The following is a 13414-nucleotide window of genomic DNA, read 5'->3' as shown; positions in this document are numbered from 1 at the left end:
GACTTCTGAAACCATCAAAAACGTTTTCTGCACGATCAATGTTTTTTACAGGGATATCTCAGCCCCAGTTACCAGCCCCGCTCTGCTTTGCTAACTTGTAGGTCTGAAGCTGCAAAGCATCAGGTTTAAGTCTTGCAAAATATTTTTTTCAATGATCAGAGAAAGGCACTAATAAAACCAGCATTTTAACACTAAACCTTGTGAAAAAGATCCCAAGACTTAAAGGTACATATTAGAGTACTTCACTGCTAGGACACAGCAACTATTAAACAATCCACATATCACAGCCTCAAAAACCTGCAAAAACATCTGAATCCTTCACGTTTACTTGTTTTCCTTTTTTCAAAAGAAAACCTCCCTGCTTATTCACACCATTTAGGGCTCAGTGATCTGCCTTCATGATGGAAATGCCAAATTATTTGGGGATACACAGATATTTTCAGTGTAAAACTAGAAGGTTATTTTTAATTATTCTGAACAGGTCCACTGCACATCAAAGTTCCTCTCTTCTCAATTCTGCAAGTTCAGGCAGAATGGACAATTTCAACTGTGATGGGCACACACCACTAGCCAGCACTCAAAATATTTAGAGAGTTTTCTCTCAAACAGGATTTACAGAAGGGCTGCTTTAGACTGACAGATAAGCACGCGTACTGCTTTAGCTGAAAATTAAAAACTCAGTACACAGTTTGTAAATTAACTGTGAATTAAAAAGAAAAAGATTAAGTACCAGCTTAATAACTCAGTATTTATTTCTACCCACAAGATGTCTACAGGACAACTGAGAACTTCAAATGAATACAGAATTTAATTTCAGTGCTTCAAGAGAAGAAAGCAGAGCAGACAATATATCAATATAAGCAAAACCTATCAGTTCTTACCTTAACTACAGTTACATCCAAGCCAGATAAGTGCAAAATTGGAGCAGCATTTGCTTCAAAAAGGTTTCTGGCTTTGCTAGACATAACAGAGTAAAAAACATTCCATTAGTCTGGTAGCTAAAAAAAATTAAAAAGGAAAGAAACAAATGAATAAGAACACAAAATCTACTTAAAAACGAGCATATAATCTACACAATCAGTCACTCAACCTGCCAGTCATGAAAGATGAGATTTCATTTGGTTCAAATGTATTACATTTCTAGACTCATCTCTCAGATGTCAGGTTTTTATTGCAGTTTTAATAAATGCAGAAGAGGTTATCTAGCTTTCTCCAAAAATAATATAAAAAACCCAACAAAACAAAACAAGATCTCCAGAAATTTATTAGAAAATTAATGCCTTTCAGAGCACCAAGCCTTAAAACCACAAATAAAGCTCATTGTAGGTTTTCAGAAACATTTTTTAAAAACCATTTACTGTTAAATAATATAAGTTTAGAAGCAAAGTCTTATGTGACCTTCTTCTGTTAAAGGACTGATACATTTTCTGCCTGTAACTGCATAATAAACCAATTATTCCATTAAGTATAAATTGCTTACAAGCAAACATGAGTCTAGAAGTCAGAGACTTAACTTATTAATATTTTGCATTTTCTACTCATGGGTGTTTCGAACAAAAGCACGTAAGTCCAAGCACTTCCATGTCAGATATATTATTCCTTTCATATTATTACTAACAGCTCCCTGCCTCTCCCCCAAGATGCAACCGATATGAAGCTTAGCTGATCGGCAGAAACAGACATACAGCATATCCAAGATTACTGGTTTTCTGATAATGAGCATGCAAAAATAGCAGCCGACCTCTTCCAGAAGTCTTGCTCTGAGCCCATATTTAGCCTCTCAGTTTGTGGACACAACCCTTTTCAAGGACAGGTTCCCAAAGAAGTAAGGGCACTGCTGGCTAACTTCAAGTCTCGAAGCAATCAAGGTCATCTCTTTATTTCTATAGCTTTTGAGGCCAGAAACACATCACATACAGAAGTTTGGAAGGAATACGAGAGAATTCCACACATGAAGGAATGACAAAGGCCGAAACACAGAATAAAAGAAAAATTAAATACATACATAGGTTTAGAAATCACTCTTTCACCTCAAGCATCTAGTTCTATTTCTCATCCCAATATTTTCAGTGAAATAAAGTTTGGCATAGTTACATAGCACCAGCTTGGCATCAGAGGGAGGTAAAAATGAGCTCAAAAATCTGGCTGGCTTTTAAAGTGGATGGCAGAGGAAAAATACAGAAAGAGGGCCTCACATATGAGTGTAGAGAACAGGGAATTTTACCCTTTGCAAGCTGCCGGGTTGAGGAACACTGTTGCCTTCTTCAATGGCATGCTGGAAGGGATCAGCTGGTTGCCAAAAACCTAAGTACGAGAAGAAGAGCAGAGGTCAATTTATCTTTAAAGCACATTGGCAAATAATTTCAAAAGAATGCATCTCTACAAACACCAATGGGGCTTTCAAGCCTCATGCCGTTCAAATGACTTCCATCTTTAGCCATTGTACAGGTCTCCACTTCAAAGACCTGCCCTCTTATCAACAGCTCACACCACTGTCACAAGTACTCTTCATTTTATAAATCCACCAACATTTCGTTTGTGTCAATGCCTGGTTTTCTGCCATGGGCACAAATCCAGGGAGCTATCCTTGACTTGAAGGTTACTTGATTTTCCTTCCTTATGTAATTCTCATCACCTGCCTAACACCTTCTTTCTGCATCTTTTTCCACTTTTGTACTTTACTTCTTCGATCTCTTATGCTTTTTTGTATTTTCTATGCTTAAGTTTCTGAAGCTAAGAAAGACAATTACCGGAGAAAGCAAACCTCTTTCAAGCCACCTAAAATCATCCTCATCTCTACACTAAAACTGGTTCTGAGTCAAATGATGACAACATATTCAGCAGTAGCACCCAGAAGCCCCAGAAATAAAGTAGGAACAAAAGACTACTGCGCTGAACATAAGACACAGTCAACTGTCCCTGGGTTTTTTTTTTGTTTATCTTGAAAATCCCATTAGCAGGAATTTTTATTTTGAAGAAGATGGACACTGTACACAATGTTAGCTGTTTAAATTTATAATCAATTGCACTTGCCAACTTTGCTTAGGAAACCTCAATGAAAAGAAGCACGAAGCTGGCCACGTTGCTTAAAACTTCCACATTCCTTCTTCAAGAAAGAAAAAGGATGAGAGAAGTTGCTGAGAGAAAAGGAATCTTCAAAGAAAGAGAAACAAATCAGTAACTCTTGAGCTTTACCCAAAAATCATCTCAAAAATAGACCAACTTCTTTTATTGCAATTATTAGGCAGGCATTGGGAAATATAGGGGTCCGTCTAGCAAATTACAGCTGTTAGAAACAACTAATTATTTGCTTGGGGGGGACAATGTGCTGTATTTGCTTGCTTTAAACAGCCTAACAAGACTCATAAAGAATTTATGAGTAATGACATAATCACCTCTTTATGTAATGTACTTAGACATTTATGTTACATACAGGGGCATTGCTCCAGCAAATGCTGATTTTTAAGACAGGAAATAAAAAAATAATGCAACATTCTAGAAATCCTTTTTTTTTTTCTTTTTCAGAACACAATATAAGGAAAGACAACTTAATGCCAACCATTCAAAATGGTTATTAAATCTATATATGAAGGTATAATTTAGGAAAGTCAATGTCTTTTTTGCTTCCTTGTCAAATGCACACTTCCAGGTATTGTATTCTGGACTTTTAAGATGACAATCACTATTTTGCAACTATGAAAACTCCTTTATACAAAGGCTTTATAATGCTTTATGAAAACCAACAGAGAACTACGTTCCTTTAAAGGAAACTGTCCCTGCTTCAGAGAGTGAATTAATTTTCAGCTAAACAGGCCCTCTTTAACACATGCCCAGAGTTCAGCACCAACAAGGTCAATCAGCGAGGCCAAATTTGCAGAGGATGTCCACAGTCAGCTGACACTGGCTTATTCCACAGAGCAAGGTGGAAAAGGTTTAAGATATGATCAATGGGTTCATTTTTATAGACACTTTCTATGATCATCTGCCACCCCAAGGCTGTCATCATAAACTGACATTTAAATTGAGATATGCATGGTGGAATTGTTGTATGAAATACTGCTGTAGCAGATACTTCAGCAGCAAAGTGGGTAACTCATTAATTTGGTATTGTGACAGGCTTAAAAACTTAGAAATCTGATATAAAATAACAGAGACAACCCCCACCCCCCCGCTTCACTCAGACTAAACCTTTTCTTGGGTGAGTCTGTCTCTATTTTCCCCCTATACTTACACAGCACTCTAAAGCAAGTACTACTTTTCAAACAATTACAGATTGTTGTTTCTCTTAAGAACGTATCAGACATTTAATGCCTTACTGCTGTATTGCTCTGTGGTTTCAAGCAGTATTTGGCCCTGTCACATCAGTGAGAATGAAAACTGCAGCAAGAATTGATTACTAGGCTTTCTGGTTCATTCCTGTCTAATGCAGGAGTCTTCTGCAGGATATTTTCCTGGGATTTAACCACTGAAACTGCAGGAAGCTCTATTGACAGTGCTTTTCCACTTTCATTTATGAGAATAAGCCATATTGGAATAGATCCCATCACTTAATAGCTAGAATTAAGAAACAGGAAAGCCAGAATTTCCACAACAGAACTATCTTGTTGTAACAGTCTTTCCTTAGCAGTTACACCTTTCTGACTTAGGACTTTATAAGGACTTTATAGGACTTCTCCTTATATATGATCTCATCAATGCTTTTTTTTTTTTCTCTATTTTTTAATTTGGTCAGCATGCTTCAAATACTGAGGAATTAACTGCTATATTTGGTGATATAAAAAAACTTCCATCACTTCGATATTATGCAATAAAAATGAGTATCAAAAACATAACAATCAAGAACAAATGACAGTATGAGTTGGAAATGCCTTTGATTCGGAAGCTGCAAGTATCATTTATGAAAACAGTACTTTCAGGGAAACATTTTTCTTATTCTTTCATTTATTTCTCATTCTTACTTTTATTCTGGCATGAAGTTCTACAGCCCACACTAAGGTGCTCTGAATATCTTTCCCTCAACAGCAGGCAGGCTAAAACTGGGATTATTCAGGTGTACCTCAGAAGGAGGACAATCTCAGTGAAAGAAGAAAACTAATTTTCGCCATTCTTCTCAGGCATCAGTATGTAGCAATAACAGGAGCACTGTTATACCCTGCCAAAACTCTTTTTTTTTATGGGAATACTACAGTATGGGAATTTACTCATTGCTGGTTGCCCGTACAGGTGACAAACTGCAAAATGCAACAGTCAGTATACTCAGAGAATAACTCTCTCTGAATACTAGTTTCTTGTCAGTAATCAGCAAATGGGTTGTCTCCATTAAGGTCCCAGTACATGGCTTTCAAAAGTGCTGGGTTACCCACCACAATTAGTATCCTTGATAAAGTCACTCAGGATCGAATTGACAAGGGCAAGGTCTCTCCAGCTGAACACTAACCTGAAGCAGTTTACACTGCTTCTGTCCAGAATACACCCATCGTAGTGCAGATTTTAGTCTCCTATTTTATCAACACATCATCTTCATACCACAGTGTTACAGGAACAGAATACACCTGCAGAAACGGACGTCTGCATAGCTACAGCAGTAACTAAGATTCCCCCAATGATAACACTGCACCATCCATCGCAACAGCAGTCAGGGCACAAAACGTACAGTACGCAGCTGCAGGACAGAGGCCTCATCCACCCTTTGGCACTTCAGCAAAAGAACACAGATGGCATCATTATAAAGCTTGTCACGTGAAGAGGGCCCACTGGGAAAAATCTGAGGAACCCTGCACAACCAAGATAAGAGGAAGATTTTAATCTAATTTTATCACTTTAAACAGTATTACCTGGGCTTCTTGGCATGCAGCTCTTCGTAGCAGGTTATCACTATTAGGTGAGACAGAAAAGAAAGTGGACGTTAGGTTGTGTAAGCTTAAAACAATTTGCTCATTTCTAAACGTAGGTACGTACCCATTTTACACACACTCTGAGCACCATGACAGATAAAAACAAACAAACAGGTTAAGACTTATTTAAAACATTTTAAGGATGAAACACACCTATTTAAGCACACATGCATATTTTCTTTCTGCATGTGCACACAAACACCCTCTCTACAGTAAAAGCAGAAAACATCCATAAGAAGGACATGGACCTTCTTACTGAGCAAGTCCAGAGGAGGCCACAAAGATGCTCAGAGGGCTGGAGCACGTCTCCTATGGAGACACGGCTGGCTCGTTCAGCCTGGAGAAGAGAAGGCTCAGGGGAGATCTTAGACTACCATTCCAGTACCTAAAGAGGGCCTACAAGAAATATGCAGAAGGACTTTTTACAAAGGCATGTAGTGACAGGACAAGGGGTAATGGCTTTAAGCTGAAAGAGAGTAGATTTAGATTAGATATTAGGAAGAAATTCCTTACTGCAAGGGTTGTGAGACACTGGCACAGGTTGCCAAGAGAAGCTGTGGCTGCCTCATCCCTGGCAATGTTCAAGGCCAGGTTTGGACAGGGCTTTGAGCAACCTGGTCCAGTGGAAGGTGTGCCTGCCCGTCATCTTTAACCAAACCCAAACCAAATCCCTTCCAACCCAAACCATTCTGTGATTCTGTGAGTCTGTGAAAACAAAGACCAGGATACCAGTGTACTGAGATTACATAAACCAAGAGACACTGTATAACTGTGATTTATTATTTACATTGATACATAACCGTTCTCCAGAACTAAGGTGCACATTTTTCCAATGTTAACACTGTTATTTGCACTGAAGGCACATACCATTCTGGCAATATAGAAGGAGTTTAGAGTAGACTTAAGTGTACTTAAGACCACAGACTTAAACCTTTGTGCATTGTAATTGTGAACTCCCCTCTCCATTTGTTCCTTTGTAAACTGAACACATTAATGCAGGACCTACCACCCACCTAGGTCTGAGCATGGCTCAAAGCAGTAACTCAAGAGAGGTGAAAAATTACTCAACTCACTTAAGCGAAGTTTAAAAACAAAGAAGAAAAGTATTAGCAATGCCACTGACAATCATTTCAGAAATTGGTGACAGACCACATTAGCAAGGTGGCAAGCAGGGTACAGCTGGCAAGCAAACTGCAGACAGAGCTACTGGGTGAGGAACAAAATTCCATTCTTCCCCAGACCAAAAAATGCCCTTGCAGACAAAACAGGGAGTCCTGTTCTGCACTGCTCAAAGTCTCACCAGTCCTTTAGATACCAGACACTCCCACTCCTTGCTAAAACCAAAGAACTCCTTCAGCATGCCCTTGTCAATGTTGGCAAGACAGTATATTATTGCCTCAAAAATATCTAGTACAAAAAAATCCCAATTACAGTCAGCATATCAAATTGAATACACCAATTAAGAGGATTCAAGGCCAACCAGGAAAAACAAGTCATTAGGAAAGCAGAACACTCCTGCCACAAAGTGTGGCTCACCAGGCCAAATCCCTGCAATAGGAATGCCAGAAGGCAATGCCTTGGTCAGACCTGTGGATCCAAACACAAGTGCGACCTATCCAACTCCATGCGTTCATGGTGTTTATCTGTTAATGGAGCTATGTAAGCTGCTCTTTCTGGCATCACCAAAAGTTGCTGCAATGCCATAAAAGGAGAAGCAGGGTGACTTCATGCGAGATACAAAGCTTGGCTCTGAAAAAATAACTCTATCTCAAAAAAGCCACAGATTTATTCCTGGTAATAACAGAAAGACAAAGGAAGAATTCAAGCATGGAGAAAGAAATAATACCTCAACAGGATAATAAGTAACTGTCCGTAACTGGCTAAAAACCCAAATTCCTCAGAGGGAATGCTCTTGACTATCATGTTTGCTCCTTAAAACAAAAGGACTGAGTCATTTGTATTAGGCACCTAAAATATCACTTAGAGGAGCAACAAACTTGATTTTGGTTGCAATAATATAATGAAAGCACAGTAGTTATAATAACTACCTCTGAGAAGGTTTTGTGTTACAAGCTAAAAAACACTGTCACAGCTAATTCCAGTTCAGTCAGGACAGCATAGCTGGCTAAGTGCACACTGTGCTACTGAGGGCATAAGCCCTCATTTGGGACTTCTTTTCCCCCTGTGACTATGTGTGGCCAGGGCAAACACAAAGCAATTGCAACTTCAGTATGTGAAGCTGAAATACAATGGGGTATCAAGAAAAATCCACTCTCAAATGATGGCTGCACAGTTGACAACTGCTGTCTTAAACATACTAAAAAATTCTAGTCAGATTCATGTTATCTGTTTACTTCACATTGATGCCATTTTGTCCCCAGGTCAAGCTGTGTCACATCGCCAGCCAGTATTTTCCTGGTGCCTGCAACCTTATGCTGCAGTGTTAATCACCTTTAAAATGGAGTCCAGCATAGCTTTTCAAATGCAAGTAACAGATACTGTGCTCTCTGACCAAACCTGCAAAGACCATCAAAACAACTGTCAAGGATGCAAGCTTGATTCAACTCACCGGAGTGTTCACTATAAAACTAAGGCTTGACAGTTTAGATGTCAAAATTTATGCTTATGTTCTCCTGCACTGAAGCATCTACAGAAACAGAAGAAGTCTACCCTGACATATATCATTTTGGTGTCAAAAGTTTAGGTTCTGAGACCAGAAGAACCTGTCCGGTAATTTACAGGTTGTCTCACATCTCCAGTAGCATAGCACCCAGAATCCCATGCCATCCCAGCCATACTCAAAGCATTTCCACTGATTAAACTAGGACATATATTTCAAAGTCATCTGAGTTTGGCTTAAAGATGTTTTAAGTATGGTTTAAAGGTGCCATGTAATAGGAAAAAAAAATTTCCTTAAAATGTTACATCAACATTTAACTTATCTTCACAGTTCATTAGAAATAGCACATGTGCACTCACAGGAGCGTATCTGCGAAAACAGCAGTTATCCTCCTAGATCAGGCTCTTGCCTTCATTCATCTCATATGGTTCACTTAAAGTACCGTAAGTGGGTCTGGAAGTCCTGTGCAGATCCTATCAACTAATAAATACAGCTAGAAAAATGTTAATAATATCAAAAAGGTAGTTTCTTAATGTCTTCTATCTTGGTACGTATTAGATTATAGATTATCAAAATAATCTATATTCTAATATAGATTAGATTATTCTCTGGCTGCATATCAGCACCCAGAGAAAAGACTTTAATAACAAACGTAAGATTCTGTTGATTTTTTGTACTTTGTTGACAAATACTAGGTAGCTACAAAGCCTCTTCAACCATACCAGAACATGGGCAGGTGGGGCTGAGGGAAATTACTGCATTGCCTTAAAGAACACAAAGAGATTTCTTCCAACTTGCACCATACCACAGCAAACTAAAAATCAATTTTTACTTAATGCTTCCCCGAAGGGCTTATAGACACAACTCGCCTTAAAGCAAACGGACGTGGTGTATACCTTCTGGTCAACCCAGGGCTGCCTTCCTGCTGTAATTAAGGATCACACAGTTTATAGCCCAGCCAACTTGCTTAAGCAGTAAAAGGTTGGGAGACAGAGAGGAACAAGCAGTGGCAGTGGGGTATGAAAAAAAGAGGTTGCCCTAAGCTGAACCCACAGGCAGAACACTGACTGGTTCAACAAAGATAAAGTCAATCCTGCAAGGCTGGCAGCCACTGCAGTGGGGGGTCTTTGGATAACAAAGCAGGCTTATGCCAAAGCAAGGAACCAACACAGAAATAAAGAACAACTGTGCATAGCTCACCATGTGCCAGCCATGTCAGGCTGCCAAAACACAGCAGGCTGTGAGAGCACAACATCTGTACAACTTGCTTTAACAGGGGCTGCTCTGATTTCTCTGCAAAATCTCTGGCACAGGACTGGTGGTCACTGCTCCTGTTGCAGGTATTTTCAGCTAGAATAGGGAATTAACACTCTTGCATACAACCACAAAGATCCACGCACTTGAGTATGCGTGCTCCTCCAGCTGAGGCTGCATCCTCTGCCCAAGTGCCGGGAGGGGCCAGGGCTGAAAGGTCGGTTCCCATAATGAAAAGTCAACCAGAGAACCAATGAACTCAACAAGACAGTAAACCTGAAACAAAGAAGCTGTTTGAGGCCCACAGCTGCATCAAGGGTAAGCCTTCACCATACAGATGTGAGATATATAGGAACGATTCATGTCAGCAACTTGGGAGTCCTTGTAATCATTGTACTTTGGGTGGAATCAAAAATCCTTTAAATCACTGTACCATGTGTAGAATGTATAAGAATGATCACATTATGATAGATATTCCTGTCAATACAATGATGAAAGAGAAGAAGAAACAAAGGAATAATCCTTCTTAATCAAACGTTTTGTTACTTTAAAGGGTACTTTGTTTAACTACTTGAATGTCTCAAACGCTTTGCTAATTAAAGGGGTACTTAGTTTAACTGCTTGAATGCCTTAAGGGGGTTAGGTAATCAAGAGATACATCCTGTTGCAGGATGAGGTGAAACCTGTGTATTGAATAAGTAACTATATAAGAAATGGAATTTAGGGGGCTAAGATGGTAGTTAAGCTTGTGATAGACATCTCCTGTTAATGTAGTACCAAGGAATTCAATAACTTTTTAAGAAGTTTCTTCACCCGAAGATAAGACCCCAGCAACAGGAGGAGAACAATGAAAAGGAACCACATCGATATTCGGGTGAAGGAGACAACAGGACTGACTGAAACCCAAGACTGAGGAGTGTAAGAGACTGTACCCCAGAAATCTTGGTGTGTGTCTTGGGTGGAGCGAAGACTCCCCGGCGCACCCAGCGCTGCTTGCTTATCACCTCTCGATATTAATCAATTGTAATTAATTAAATCAGATCATGGTCAAGACAGAATAGACAACCAAAGGAACTTCCTTAAAAGTGACCATACTACGAAAGTATAAAGAAGCTCATGTGTGAGATCCCATTTAAAGCAAAATTATCAGCATTAAATCTAAGACTGTTAGGTATATTCAAGCAAGAAGCAGACTAAAGTCTCCTGTTCAGTGTCTGCCTCAAAACACAAAGTTTTGTCATCAGAAACATGATTAAAGCTGTGAATATAGGCTCATTCCCTCAAGAGCTATAAAAGAAATCCTGAAAGAGATTTTATCTTAGCAGAGGGCTTTTTGGCTGCTTCCAATGTGACAAGAGCACAGCATCCTCTTTACTGGATATCAGCATTTATTTCCAGCTTGGCTTCAGAAGGGAATGAAAGACAAATCTTAGTTTTCATCAGCTCAGAATTTATACTGGTTTTTGACAAGGTTTTGATGAAATAAAGTCAGCCACTCAGCAACTACATGCAAAAAGGTGGCAAAGTGAGTTATCAGTTGGCAAACAAGCAGAAGAGACTAACATCCAAATTACAGATAACAATAATACTCAGATTACTGGCAAGCAGTCAAAGATGCCTTGCCAGCATTTTTTATGGAGAAAGTCAGTATTTTAACATCTACAGAGCAAAACTGAGCATCTGATGAGTCCACCATTTCAGTGCAGTACCAAAGGTCCCTCCCCATCATGACAAAGTGATGATCACTCACCCAGTGACACCACTGTAACAGTCTGGCCAAACCTAACAATGAGTTAAACTGATGTCCATCATGTCAGAGATTAAATTTCTGCTGCTTTGATGGAGCTGGTGAATCACTGCACCACCTGGACATACAAAGAACAGCAGCAGCTCAGTTCAGGAAAGGTGATCCAGGACATAAAGGTGAGAGAGGTGTCCAAATTTGGTGGAGATTTTTAAACAATTATATAGTATCTTTATATGTAATCATCCCCACATGCATATGTCAAACAGAAGTACATTATGTGAATGAGCATGTCTCTGACAATCTGCATACCCTCTAAGCTTTGATCTAGTACATTAAATTCAGTGTACCTCGTACCTGTAGTATGATACACTACAGGTTGAAATCACGCTAATACAAAACTTCATGCAATCCAGAGAAATTAAAAGGAGACAATCTTACATGTGACAGAGGTATCTTCTTAGTTCTCCAATGCTACAATAGTATTTGCTATCCTAAATGCAAGACAATGGGTTTTTAAAACATATCTGTTTATGAAGAATAAAGGAATTTTAAGACTCACTAAGGTTTTGTAAGGACAGCAATAGGATTTTAGCTAACAGTAGTTCAACCAGAAATAAAACAAAGTATTTTACTTGCCACCTCCCGATCAATGTCTCTTTTGAGGAGGCATCTTCTGTCCTATTACATACTTCTAAGAACTGTATCACAAATAGGGGAGGGGGAATCAGCACAAGGTTCCCTTTTTACTCTTCCCATTCATCCAAAACCCCCTGATTTTTAAATCAGTCAGTATCTGGACACCTCCAAAGATGAAAGGCCAAACACTGACTAGAAACTAAACGTTGCATGAGGAAAGTATTGTACAAGACTGGGCTAAGAAGCTCCTCAAATTTTAAAGTTATCATCATCCACAACCTTTAGACTAACCCACTGATGAACCATTACACACCAGTGCCCTTCTTTCCTCTACAGCCTGTGAAGCACAAGGCTGTCCACATGAAACCCCAGAGCACAGGCTACAGAAGGGAGACATAGAGATCCATCTCCGGGCAGGGAAGAGTCATGGGAAACAAGTCTGGAAAAAGTAACATTCTTTTTGTCATTATTTGCCCACACAGCATCATATAAAGTCTCACAGAGCATTTCTGTCCCAAGGGGCACATAGGCTGTAGAAGAGTTGCCATTTATTTGCAGGACACGTTGTTATTTACAATAGCTCCACTGGATGCAGGCATCATAGGCTCTGCATCCACAAAGCGGGATGAACCCTGAGAACTCAAAAAAGCAAATTATCATTTCCTTGCAAGAGAAATATCCTAGAAAACCCATGAGGATGGAAAAGGGAAGAAGAGGATGCAGGATGAGAAACAAAATTTTCCTCAGCTGCCAACAAATGAGCAACTCAGACAGCTAATTCCAAGAAGTCAGAAGCTAATCTAAACTGATGATGTGCTAAAAGCAAGCCCCTTCATCAGACACTCCAGTGATCCCAGAAACCACAGCACAAGACTTCACTAAACCTTTAATCTGTTCTAAAAGGGGCAAATACAAGTCCAGGGAAGTAAGCCTCATGCATAGTAATTTGGCCTCTGATGTCAGTAACAGCAAGCCTCAGGGCCAAAATAGCCCTCATTAACCTCTTCAAGTGTTGCCTGAAGCAGTTTGTCCATGGGGCAAAAGGCACCTCTCATGCTCCCCACACAAATGGTACATAATCTGGGAAGAGGGAAAAAAAAAAAACCCAAACCAAAAGCCATTACCACATCTGGAGGCACAACAAGCTGTAAAGAAGGATCCTGACCTATTCCCCGCTGTCCAGCAGCCACAAGGTAAGGTCTTCACTGTGCACAGTGTACCACACATGGTAGGGCTGCTGGGACTACCTCTGAATTTTTACAC

General features: G+C 39.6%; 1 protein-coding gene across 3 annotated transcripts in view; it reads right to left on the bottom strand.

The window, feature by feature from the left end:
- Positions 1-13414, bottom strand: part of AGK (acylglycerol kinase) — a 35326-nt gene that overhangs the window by 19724 nt on the left and 2188 nt on the right. Inside the window, exons 1-4 of one of the 3 annotated variants that reach the window (XM_061371990.1) lie at positions 11519-11589; positions 5835-5874; positions 2225-2304; positions 882-957 (exon numbers count right to left, since the gene is read on the bottom strand). In XM_061371990.1, coding sequence (XP_061227974.1) covers positions 882-957; positions 2225-2274 — 126 coding nt within the window. In that variant the 5' untranslated portion in view covers positions 2275-2304; positions 5835-5874; positions 11519-11589. Of the gene's footprint in view, positions 1-881; positions 958-1741; positions 1884-2224; positions 2305-5834; positions 5875-11518; positions 11590-13414 lie in introns of those variants that run through there. The other 2 variants (XM_061371991.1, XM_061371989.1) reach the window with 2 other exon arrangements.

Source organism: Neopsephotus bourkii, unplaced genomic scaffold (genome assembly GCF_033783945.1).
Source record: "Neopsephotus bourkii isolate Nb327-2 ecotype Australia unplaced genomic scaffold, CSIRO-AGI_Nbou_v1 NB_1589, whole genome shotgun sequence".
Classification (NCBI taxonomy): Eukaryota; Metazoa; Chordata; class Aves; order Psittaciformes; family Psittacidae; genus Neopsephotus; species Neopsephotus bourkii.
The sequence above is the reverse complement of the archived record's forward strand: the minus strand, read 5'-3'. Positions and strand labels throughout refer to the sequence as shown.